Below are 12139 nucleotides of genomic sequence, written 5' to 3' on the forward strand. Positions count from 1 at the left end.
CAGTGTTAATAACTAGCAACATTAGTACAATAATTAGAAAAGATTTTGGCTTCACAGACCATAAGTTTGGAACTGATTTGGGAAGTCAATTAGTTGCACAAAATATTGGCAGAAATTATTAGCAGCCCTCAAAATAGTTATAACATAGGGCATGGTATAAAAAGTACGTAATAGGGGCATAACAGTGATCATGGGAATCATTAAATTACTTATAGACGAGGCTAATCCAACTGGTGCTAACAACAGAAAGGATAGATGTTAGGAATAAATAAGCTATAGATTTCTAGATCAGGATGTTGAGGAATCAGATAGGTTAGATCTTCATCCTGTGCAATAAGAAAGGGTTCACTGACAATTTTGTGAAAGAGGCCAATAGGAAAAAGGTACAATCATAAAGAATTTACATTAATACCATAAAATATCTACATTAAATCAAAAGTAATGTAGTTCAGCTTGAAACAAGGGCTTTCATTCAAAACAAAGGAAAGCAAGTAGTTATGAGAGGCATGCTAACTGTGGGGTAGATTGGGAAAGTACATAAATGGTATGACAGTGGACAGACAGTGGTGAAAAATAATTCAAATTGTTGCACCAAACACATTCCTTTAAAGCACAAAGACACAACAGGTAAACTTCAAAATGGATTACAGAAGAAATTAAATATAGTATTAAAATTTAACATGAGGTTTGGATGATTGCCAGAAGTAGTAATTATGAGTGTTTTATAGTTCAAAGGAGGAATAAGAAATTGATAAAGGAATACAAGATTAAATGTTAAGAAACAAAAAAAAAAGACAGCCTGCATGAGCCTCCATATGTAAAGAGGAGACTAACAAAAGCCAACATGGGCCTTTTGAAGAAAAATAGAGGAAAGATATAAAGGGGAATAAGAGAAGGAAGAATAATTAAACAAATAATCTACATCTTCCATGAGCAGGCACAGGAAAAGCTCCCAGAAATAGTGGAGAAAAGAAGGGTCCAGTGCAAACATGGAAGTAAATGAAGACAGTATTTTATTAGTAATAATATGAGCAAAGTTAATGAGTCAAACAAACTAAAATCCCAATAACTTGGTTCGCAAAATATTGAAAGTGGTGGCTATGGAGAAGAACATTCCAGGTGTCATCTTCCAGAGTTCTACAGATTCTGGACCTCGCTATTTGAGAAAAGAGTGACAGGGAAAATAGAAAAAAAAATATCAACTTGTTACTGTTACATCTACATTTAAAAAAATGCTGAAATCTATAATCGTAGTTGTAGTCATAGTCATACTTTATTGATCCCGGGGGAAATTGGTTTTAGTTACAGTTGCACCATAAATAATAAATAGTAATAGAAATAGTAATAGTAATATTACTATTAGTAAATAGTAATAGTCATAGAAATAATAACTAGTAATAGAATAGCAATAGAAAATAGTAATAAATAGTTAAAATAGTACTATGTAATTTATGCCAGTAAATTATGAAATACGTCCAGGACCAGCCTATTGGCTCAGGGTGTCTGACCCTCCAAGGGAGGAGTTGTAAAGTTCGATGGCCACAGGCAGGAATGACTTCCTATGATGCTCTGTGCTGCATCTCGGAGGAATGAGTCTCTGGCTGAATGTACTCCTGTGCCCACCCAGTACATTATGTAGTGGATGGGAGACATTGACCAAGATGGCATGCAACTTAGACAGCATCCTCCTTTCAGACACCACCGTGAGAGAGTCCAGTTCCATCCCCACAACACCACTGGCCCCACGATCATGAATAGCACATCAGGACACTTCAAAAAGATAACCAAATAGAGTGAGCAGGAATTTCAGAAAGGAAAAACATTTCTAACTAATCTTTTAGAGTTATTTGAGTAGATGAGGGGGAAACCAGTGTTTGTGTAGTTGAGATTTCAGCAGATTTTTGATAAGGTCCCACACTGGAGCTAACTGCATTAACTTAGTGCACATGGAATTGGAGGATGTGGTAATGCACCAAAGATGAAAGATATATTAAACATCCATGAGACCATAAGATATAGGAGCAGAAGCAGGCCATTCAGCCCATTGAGTCTGCTGTGCCATTCAATCATGGGCTGATCCAATTTTTCTACTCATCCTCACTCCCCTGTTTTCACCCCATACCCTTTGATGCCCTGGCTAATCAAGAACCTATCTATCTCTGCCTTAAATACACCCAATGACTTGGCCTCCACAGCTGCTTGTGGCAACAAATTCCACAGATTTACCACCCTCTGACTAAAGTAATTTCTCCGCATCTCTGTTCTAAAAGAACATCCTTCAATCCTGAAACCGTGCCCTCTTGTCCTAGAATCCCCTACACTTTCCAACATTGTATTTCACTTGCCACTTCTTTGCCCATTCCCCTAAACTATCCAAGTCTCTCTGCAGGCTCTGTTTCCTCAACACTACCCGCTCCTCCACCTATCTTTGTATCATCGGCAAATTTAGCCACAAATCCATTAATACCATAGTTCAAATCATTGACATATATCATAAAAAGCAGAGGTCCCAACACCAACTCTGTGGAACTCCACTGGTAACCGGCAGCCAGCCAGAATAGTATTTATTTATTCCCACTGTTTTCTGCCGACCAGCCAAGGCTCCACCCATGCTAGTAACTCCCCTGTAATTCTATGGGCTCTCATCTTGCTAAGCAGCCTCATGTGCAGCACCTTGTCAAAGGCCTTCTGAACATCCAAGTACACCATGTCTACCGCATCTCCTTTGTCTACCTTGCATATAATTTCCTCAAAGAATTGCAGTAGGTTTGTCAGGCAGGATTTTCCTTTCAGGAAATCATGCTGGCTTTGGCCTATCTTGTCATGTGCCTCCAAGTATTCCATAATCTCATCCCTAATATTCGATTCCAACAACTTCCCAGCCACTGATGTCGGGCTAACAGGTCTAGAGTTCCCTTTCTGCTGCCTCCCATCCTTCTTAAATAGTGGAGTAACATTTGCAATTTTAGGACAGCAAGCTGTGATTAATGGATCAGTGACTGAACCCCAACTATTCACAATCTACATCAATAATTTGATTGCAGGGGCCAAGCATAACATTTACTATTTTGTTGATGATATGAAACCAAGTAGATATATGATGGTGATGAGGATGCAAAACAAACAAACAAACAAAAAAAAGGGCTTAAAAAAGACACAAGGGATCATTCAGATGGTGGCGTATACATCGAATGAACTGCCAGAGGAAGTAGTTGATGGAGGAATAATAACATTTAAAAAGCACGGACAAGTACACTGATTGTAAAAGTTCACAGGAATGTGGCCCTAACACCAGCAAAACAAAGATGCTGGGTGAACTCTGCGACACAGGCAGCATCTACAGAAGGAAACAGTCAATGTTTCAGGTGAGATCTTTCATGTGCACAAGCAGATGGAAATAGCCCAGATGAGCACCTCAGTTGGCATAAACAGGCGTGCTGAAGAACCTGCCTCTGCACTGCTTGACTATGATTCAGTGACAGGTGGAGAAATAATATTCTCTGCTATTAAGAAAAATTATGAATTTAAATAATAGATTGGGAAAAGTTGTTATTTACTGAGGACCGTGTATACAAGTAATGAAAAACTAACATGTTGGTACAACAGAACTAGAAAGCACACGGAGCATTGGCCTTCACCGCCTCAAGATTTCAGTACAAAAGCCAAGATGTCGGATCTGGTCACCTACCTACAGGAAAGACATCAACGGTATTGAAAGAGTAAGAGAAAAGTTACAAGGATGCTGCTGTGACCCAAGGACATGAGTTACAGGGAAAGGTTGAACAGGTGAGGACTTTATTCCTGGAGCACAGGCGAATGAGGAAGATTTGATTGAAGTATATATAATTATGAGGAATATAATAGGGTTAATGCAAAAAGGCTTTTTCCACTAAAGATGGGTGAGAGTGGAACTAGAGATCATAGGATAAGGGTGAAGGTGAAAGTTTTAAGGGGAACATTCACTCAGAGGGTTGTGAAAGTATGGAATAAGCTGCCAGCAGAAGTAGTGGATGTAGGTTTAATTACAACATTTAAGGGAAGTTTTTATAAGTACAAGGATGTCTATGGCTTTGGTTCAGGTGCAGGTAGATGGACTAAGCAGAATAATGGTTCAACACAGGCTATCTGGGCTGTGTTGAACCTTTAGGGCCCATTTCTGTGCTGCAGTACTTAATAACTACAGTTATAGTAAAACTTCAATAACCTGCTAGACAACTATTTACAGTCACTGAGAGCTGATTCTCACAATCTCAATACATTATGGAGGCCTGTTTCATGCATTCCACAATACATCACAGCTGGTCTGCAAATGACAAACTGCTTTCAGACTGAGAATTTCCACAATGCCCAGAACTCAAGAATATTGCCCAGAAATGAAGAATATAATAAAGACATTCTTGCCATAGAGGGAGTACCAGGAAAGACATTCTTGCCAATAGAGGGAGTACAAAGAAGGTTCACCAGATTGGTTCCTGCGATGGCAGGACTTTCGTATGATGGAAGACTGGATTGACTAGGCTTATACTCGCTGGAATTTAGAAGATTGAGGGGGGATCGTATTGAAACGTATAAAATCCTAAAGGGATTGGACAGGCTAGATGCAGGAAGATTGTTCCCGATGTTGCGGAAGTCCAGAACGAGGGGTCACAGTCTGAGGATAAAGGGGAAGCCTTTTAGGACTGAGATGAGGAAAAACTTCTTCATACAGAGAGTGGTGAATCTGTGGAATTCTCTGCCACAGGAAACAGTTGAGGCCAGTTCATTAGCTATATTTAAGAGGGAGTTAGAAATGGCCCTTGTGACTAAAGGGATCGGGGGTATGGAGAGAAGGCAGGTACAGGGTTCTGAGCTGGATGATCAGCCATGATCATACTGAGTGGCGGCGCAGGCTCGAAGGGCCGAATGGCCTACTTCTGCACCTATTTTCTATGTTTCTATGTTTCTATATCAACCTATCCTAATCAGTAATAACAACTTTCATACCAAGTACCAGTTGCACGATATCACTGGAACTTTCACAGAATAGTCATCATAAATAGAAAAACTTCATGTTAACACAAAGCCAGATTCCCAAATGTTTGCTTAAAGTGAAAGGTGTTAATAGAGTCTTAAAGGAAGGAAGGAAAACAGTTTCAGGGAAGGAATGATTTCCAGACTTCAAAGACTTGATAGAAATCGAGGGTAGCAATGGTTCAGCAATTAACCAAAATTGGAGGAGCAGTGATAAGGGTTTGGGGGGTGGGGGGGGGGAAGAAATGGTGGGAGTTGCATTTTTAATAGAGAGATTAATAGATCTTCATTGTACTTTCCCCATCACACCAACAAGAGGATGTCATCAGATGCAGGAGCAAAGATTATTGGGCACAAGAGATTTGCAACTATGTAGTGTGGAAGGGGATCATTCAGCTCTCTGAGTGAATAAATTCTGCATTTAGTCCCACTCCCCAAATCTTGCTTCATGGACCTGTAAAGAACACTTTGAAAATTAGATCCTATTCTCTCTTCAAAGGAAACTGAATCCCATAACCAATTGTATCAGAATGACTAGCTCCAGCAGCTGCCTGATTACTCTACCAGATGTGCTAAATCCATGTTCCCTGTCTCCCCTCTATCACCTTCTGCCACTGAAAACATTTCCCTTAATAATTCTGTGTCAGCCTTGATGTATTTTGAAGCCTGCTAGTAAATCTCCGGTTGCAAGAGTACATTAGTACATTTTATACAACGGTTAATTTAAATAAACATTTGGACTACATAACATGACAAATATTGGCTTACTTGAAGGTTTTTTCCCCTCCAGTTCACATTGTTTTTCCTCCAGTTGCTGTTGTTTTTCATTTTCCTTCCACCTTCGAATCTGCTCCTGTCTCATTTTAAAGAACAGTATTTGCTTTTGTTCTTCATTAAGTTCAGCCAGAAGATCTGGATCAATATACATTGTCTCCAATATTTGCTGCAACATTCTCACAGGCTTTTTCTTTTACCAGTTGCTCTAATTTCAAAAATTACACTCAAGGTCAGTTTATACAGTGGCTAAAAGTCAGCAAGAATAACCCAAAGTCCAACTACTGGTGGATCTTGCTTTGTTCGCCTATTAAAAAAAGAAAACAAAGATTGGTCAGAACCAAAACTGGCAAGATTTCAGTGCAAGACTAATCAAATTAATTCTTTTATTTCATCTTCCAACATGAAAAAAATCACGAGGGTGTCAAAGGAACACAGAAATTAAATGCTATGAAATTTTTCACAGAGACAGTATCATTAAGACTCAATGGTCAAGGTCAAGCAGGAATAAAGGCAACTCACAGAAAGGGCAATCAATGCCTGGTATCATGCTCAAATTTTCAAAGTGGCAGACTTTGGAGTCAAGTTCCTAGAAATGTACAGCTCATCAAGTTCACATCAATGATCAACACTAATTCTATGTTTAATTATTCTGTCTACATTCTCATCAACTCTTCCCAGATTCTACTATTCCCCTGCACAATAATTGGCCACCGAGTTGCTCCCAATCAACCAAATGACTTTGGAATATGAAATGAAACCAGATGGAGAACATGCAAACTCCACATAGTCAGCACCTGAGGTCACGACTGAATCCAGGTCTTTAGTGCTCCAGGGCAGTAGCTTAAGAGATGCACCATACCTTCAAGATCTCCAGTAGCTGGCTAATTGGTATCACTTACCAATTCTCAGACTTACCAATAAGCACAAAATTTAGACAGGCATTTCAATACAGGGTTGGGAGAAATAAGGTGATAAGGTATTTTAAACCAATTGTTTGTTTAGAGATACAGCACAGAAGAGTCTTGTCAGGTTTTGAGCTGCGCTGCCCAGCAACCCCCAATATAAACCTAGTCTAATCACGGGACAATTTACAATGAACAATTAACCTATTAGCCAATACACCGATGAAGGGGAATCAACTGTTGACATTTCGTGTACTGATGAAGAGTGTTGGCCCAAAACAATCAACCTGTCTATACCCCTCCATGGATGCTGCCTGACTCTCTGAATTCCTCCAGCATCTGATGTGCTGCTAAAGTTTTCTAGCATCTGCAGAATCTTTTTACTGTGAACTGCTTGCAACTTTATGGCTCAAGGATCTGAACTGATGACTCTGGCTCACTTAACTGTACATCATTTGCATAAAATTTGCATCCATCAGAACTGCCTGGCAAAATACTTTAACAACAGGTACCAGCTCTTCTGAAATCACAGCCAATGAGTTAGAATAAATATAAACCAATCCTATATTCTAAAAATGATTTTGGGTTTGGTAACATTGCTGCATAAGATGGAATACATGCCGAGCATATATAGAAATGGATGCAAGTTAAATGCTGCAGTACATGGATTTAGAACAGAATTTAAATACTTGGTTCTCGCAGAGGAGAGTGCCTCAAATTAAAATTCATCGCACTGATTGGACTGCGTCACGTCACAACTGAGAGATTCATTCTTATGTTTGGTTAACTTGGCACGGACTCTTCAAAGTACAAGCATATAATAGAATGAGATTTTTCAGAAGGTCCTCGCTGCAATGTCTTACGAATCGCGCATTGCGTGAGTCACGGCTGCTGGGGTGCCAAATGAAAAGTCTCAGTCAATTTTAACTCCCATTTTTATGGGAGTACATTTCATATATACTTCACTTTCGTTGAGTCGTTGTGATTGAAAACAGACAGCTGCATAGGCTTTGCACTTTTGTGCCAAGAATGTCATATATAACTAGGCTTCTACTGAGAAATACACAGAGTTTTACTTCTGAAACTGAAGTGTTTTCTCTTGTTGATTATAAACAGAAACTGACTTTCTGTAGTCCCAGATGGGTAAACTTTGCCTGAGGTTTTGCCTTAAATAAAGTGTGTAATTCCTTCGTCTCCTGTTTGCATCTGAATTTTTCGTCTAAGCCGTCACAACGCGACCAGCATTAAAAGGGACCTCTCAAAATGGGGCACTACTTTTGTTTTAGTAATCGATAAAACCCAACACACCCCATGCGGTCTAAGCGTGTTGCCTTCCTTCACAAGACTAGAGTTCAAACCGGGAACAGGGACGATCAGCGAGATTAACAATCTGTATTTCGGAGCTGACTGAATTCCATGGCGAGTCAGCACCTTGCATTTATTCAGTTTGCGGAGGATTTCAGAGGAAAGAAATCCCTCCGGAAAACTGACCCGACCGGAACACCGACAAATGCACGTATGCAACTCACCACACTTTTTTTTCCTCTCTCTCCAAAGGCTCCCTTCTTGCGAAGGGATCAGAGAGCCCAACAATGCATTCGATGAAGATTACGGTCAGAGTCCATGGATATCGGCGGGATATTGGCAAGTGGTGCGCTTCTTACCCAACACCCAGCACCAATAACGCCCCCGCTCACCCTAGCTCTCCCCTGAGGATAAAACTCTCGACAGAGACTCGCGAATGCTTGCCCGGAGATGAAAGTGCCAGCACAACCCTTTAAACGCACTTCGAACATACACGGAACCTTCCCCGAAGTCCCTCACTGGTCAGCTCAACGTGGAGGGGAGACTTCATGTCACTCAACCGCAGGATTAGGAATGTAAAGGGAGGGGTTGAACGGCATGTCTACACTTCCACCACTTGCTCTACATTCCAGCCTAGGACTGTATTAACATAGCCGCGCCTTCTACTATTACTTACGATCTGACCAATCACACGCCGAGGCTGTGAGCATCTCTTCCGCTCAATTACAGTCTCCGGCACCAAACTTTGACTGACACATATATATGACCATTCAGATCCCTTAAATCCTATTTTCTTCTAGACCTCGCCTCTTCTGTTATTTACACCTTTACCTGCGAATGGGAGAAAACGGGCCGGGTTATTGCCGCCCAAGCAGACTATACTGTGGCCAGCGAAAAATGATAGGCATTTTCCCCCAGCCAATGTAAAGACGGAGGAGGAGATGTGAAATGTAGTAAGCAGTTAGCGAGAGGGTGTATAACCCCAGGAGGCAACACGAGTGGCACTGAGCTGTGTAAAAAAAAGTAACAGACTTTGTGTGTTAACCAAATCACACGACAAAGACACTGTATTCGGATACCGTGCTGGTTTGAAACTTTTCATCTGCACTGGCTCCGATGAAGGGTCTCAACCCGTAATGTCGTCCACATCTCACGCTGCCTGACTCGTTGAGTTTCTCCAGCAGTTTTGATTTTACACTGTGTTTATTCTTGAAAGTAAATTAGGAAAAAACATTTTATTAAAAGAAGACAAACTACCGAGACCCGGCACAGGGTCTCGACCGTCCTTCTGTCATCGCAGATTAGTTCTTCCAGCAGTTGCTTTGGAGAATTCAATAGGACCACTTGTGAGGAAGTGCGGATCGGGCTGAACAAATTTTTAAAACAGTTCTTCGGGTAAGATTAGTTAACTGCCTCTACCACAGATGGCTGAGTGATTTCTTTAAATGCAGGCGGCCTTCTGGAAAGGGCGAGGTGTCGATGCAGTGATAAAATATCCACGATAGCCAGAGACTACAGTATATTCTGCAGCAGAGCAACACGCTCACCAACACAAGCTCTAAATTATATTTGCGGATGCTGCAAATCTGTTAAACGGAAAATGCGGGTAAAAACTCGACATCTGCGCAGAAAGATTGAATGCTTCACTCACCACAGATGCCCTCTGAGTTACAGAGCGTGTACAGTATTTTATAACTATATGTGCTACACACACACCCCTCACACCCACACACACTCTCTCTCTCTCACACACACACACACACTAAGGTGCTATTGTTGTTGCCCACTCCCTCATACTGACCATACCTTCCACATCCCTCCTTTTCAATCTTGCCTGTCTCAAGTCCAAAACAAAGACACCCACGAGTTCCCTCATCGAGTTCCAGTACGCAGATGAGGGAACTCAGTGTTGCAGCTCGTTCAGAAAACCACCTACAACAGATTCTGACTGCCTTCAACTGTGCATACACAAAACTTGGACTTACCATCAATTCCAAGAAGACTCAGATCACCTATCAATCGTCACCAACTGAGACAAATCGGATAGAACCATCAATTCAACCTGGCGAAACAACCCTGGAAAACGTGGACCACTTTCTGTATCCTGGAAGTCACCTCTCCTCCAATGTTGACCTTAATGACAAGATCCAACATCGTCTTAAATGTGCTGGAACAGCTTTTGGATGTCTCCAGACAGGAGTCTTTCATGATTGTGACTTCTGAACAGACACCAAAATGTTAGTGTACAAAGCAGTGGTAATCCCAATGTTCCTGTATGCATCAGAAACCTGGAGAACTTACCAACAACATCTGAAGGCACTTGAAAAGTTCCATCAACGCTGTCTTTGAAACATCTTAAATATCAGCTGGGAAGATAGAAGAACCAATGTCAGCTTGCCAAATGAAGCCAAAACAACAAGAATTGAAGCCTATGTCATCAAGAACCAACTAAAATGGAGCGGTCATGTTGTTCAGATGAAGGACGAACGTCTGCCGAAACAAATATTCTACTCCCAGCTTAAAGAAGGTAAATGTAAAAGAGGCGGACAACAGAAGAGATTCAAAAACATCTTAAAAGCCAACATGAAGAAATGTAACATCGACATCAACAATTGGGAAACCAATGCCAAGGACAGGAAGCTCTGGCAAGCCATCATCCGAGAAGGAACAGCAACTTTCGAAGCCAACAGATGTGCAGAATTAGAAGAAAAGAGAAGAAAATGGAAAGAGAGGCAGCAACAACAGAAGCCTGATCTGCTATCTGAAACTACCTGTCCTGAATGCAGAAGAACTTTCAAAGCCAAGATTGGACTCATAAGCCACTTGAGAGCCCATAAGTAGATCAACAGAACAAAAACCATCATCCTCGGCCTCGAGGGATGGCCACGACGACGACAACTTTGTGCAGTCTCCCTTTTCCAAACTGCCTTTCTCTTGCATCCCCTTCAGCCCTCTCCCTTCCCCACTCTCTTTCCTCTCACTCCCTCGTACTTCCTCCTTATCCACCCTCCCACGGCTACCTCTCTTGACATGACGCTATACACCTATCCCTTTTCTTCCTGATTATAGTAGCTCATTTTCTTTTTGCTTCTGGTTACATCAGCTGCAGCCTCTGATGCTTCCTAGTAGGTAACATTATTTGTTTCTGAGTTCTTATCATACCTCACCTTCACCTTCTACCACTCCCCTGCAACCACCAGATTATTTATGAGACTTCCTTCTGATATGCATATTTCAGGGAGGGACTAGTAAAGGTTGTGATGGTAAACTCAGGCAAAGGAAGGAATACCCTCATGTTCCTCTGCAAAATCCCTTGGCGCAATCTTCTGGCAAATCCCATTCAGACCTGCCATCCAACTATCAGAGGATGTGAGCTATAAGGTGATTTAGACAGTTTTGGGTTCTTTTCTCTGGAGCATCAGATACTGAGGGGAGTCCTGATCGAAGTTATGAGAGGCACAGATAGGATAGACAGTAAGAATTTTTTTCTGATATAATCAAATATTAGATGACATGTATTTACATTGATGGGAAATGTATAAGGGAGATGTCTGGGACATGTCTTTTACACAGAAGGTAGTTGTGCCTTGGACCAACCGGAGGTAGTGGAGGAAGCAGATAGCATAATGGTGTTTAGAAGGCTTTCATATGGGCACTTGAAAATGGAGGGATGTGGATCATGTGCAGGCCGAAGAGATTTAGTTCAATTTGGCATCACGTTCAGCACACACATCACGAGCCAAAGGTCCTGTTCATGTGTTGCACTGTTCTATACTGTGTTCGATTTTCCAAGATATTATGAACTGAGCCACTACTGCAAACCAGCTGTTCCTCCATAGACACCAATAACTTCTGGGCAGACAGCTCCATAACATGGGCAAGCAATCAAGGAAATAAAGACATGAAAGTGTACTAGAGGTAGGCAGGAATAGAGAGTTGAGTTTTCAGTCAGATCTGCCATGTCCTGAAATCTTCAGTTGAAAGACTGACTTTATTTTCCCTGGAACACAGGAGGCTGAGGGGTGACCTGACAGGGATATATAAAATTGTTAGAGGCATTGATAGGGTGGAGAGTCATGGTGATGTTGCCCAAAACAAGAGGGCAAAGGTTAAAGATTAAGAGGTCAAAGATTAAGAATCAATGA

At 41.3% G+C, this 12139-nt stretch overlaps 1 protein-coding gene across 4 annotated transcripts in view; it reads right to left on the reverse strand.

The window, feature by feature from the left end:
* The window catches only part of sh2d4a (SH2 domain containing 4A), a 56687-nt gene extending 47998 nt beyond the window's left edge, over positions 1-8689 (reverse strand). The window contains exons 1-2 of one of the 4 annotated variants that reach the window (XM_063046767.1): positions 8671-8689; positions 5779-6091 (exon numbers count right to left, since the gene is read on the reverse strand). In XM_063046767.1, coding sequence (XP_062902837.1) covers positions 5779-5962 — 184 coding nt within the window. In that variant the 5' untranslated portion in view covers positions 5963-6091; positions 8671-8689. Of the gene's footprint in view, positions 1-5778; positions 6092-8218; positions 8633-8670 lie in introns of those variants that run through there. The other 3 variants (XM_063046765.1, XM_063046764.1, XM_063046766.1) reach the window with 3 other exon arrangements.
* Positions 8690-12139: the final 3450 nt, after the last annotated feature.

The sequence above is a fragment of the Mobula hypostoma genome, chromosome 4, assembly GCF_963921235.1.
Source record: "Mobula hypostoma chromosome 4, sMobHyp1.1, whole genome shotgun sequence".
Classification (NCBI taxonomy): Eukaryota; Metazoa; Chordata; class Chondrichthyes; order Myliobatiformes; family Myliobatidae; genus Mobula; species Mobula hypostoma.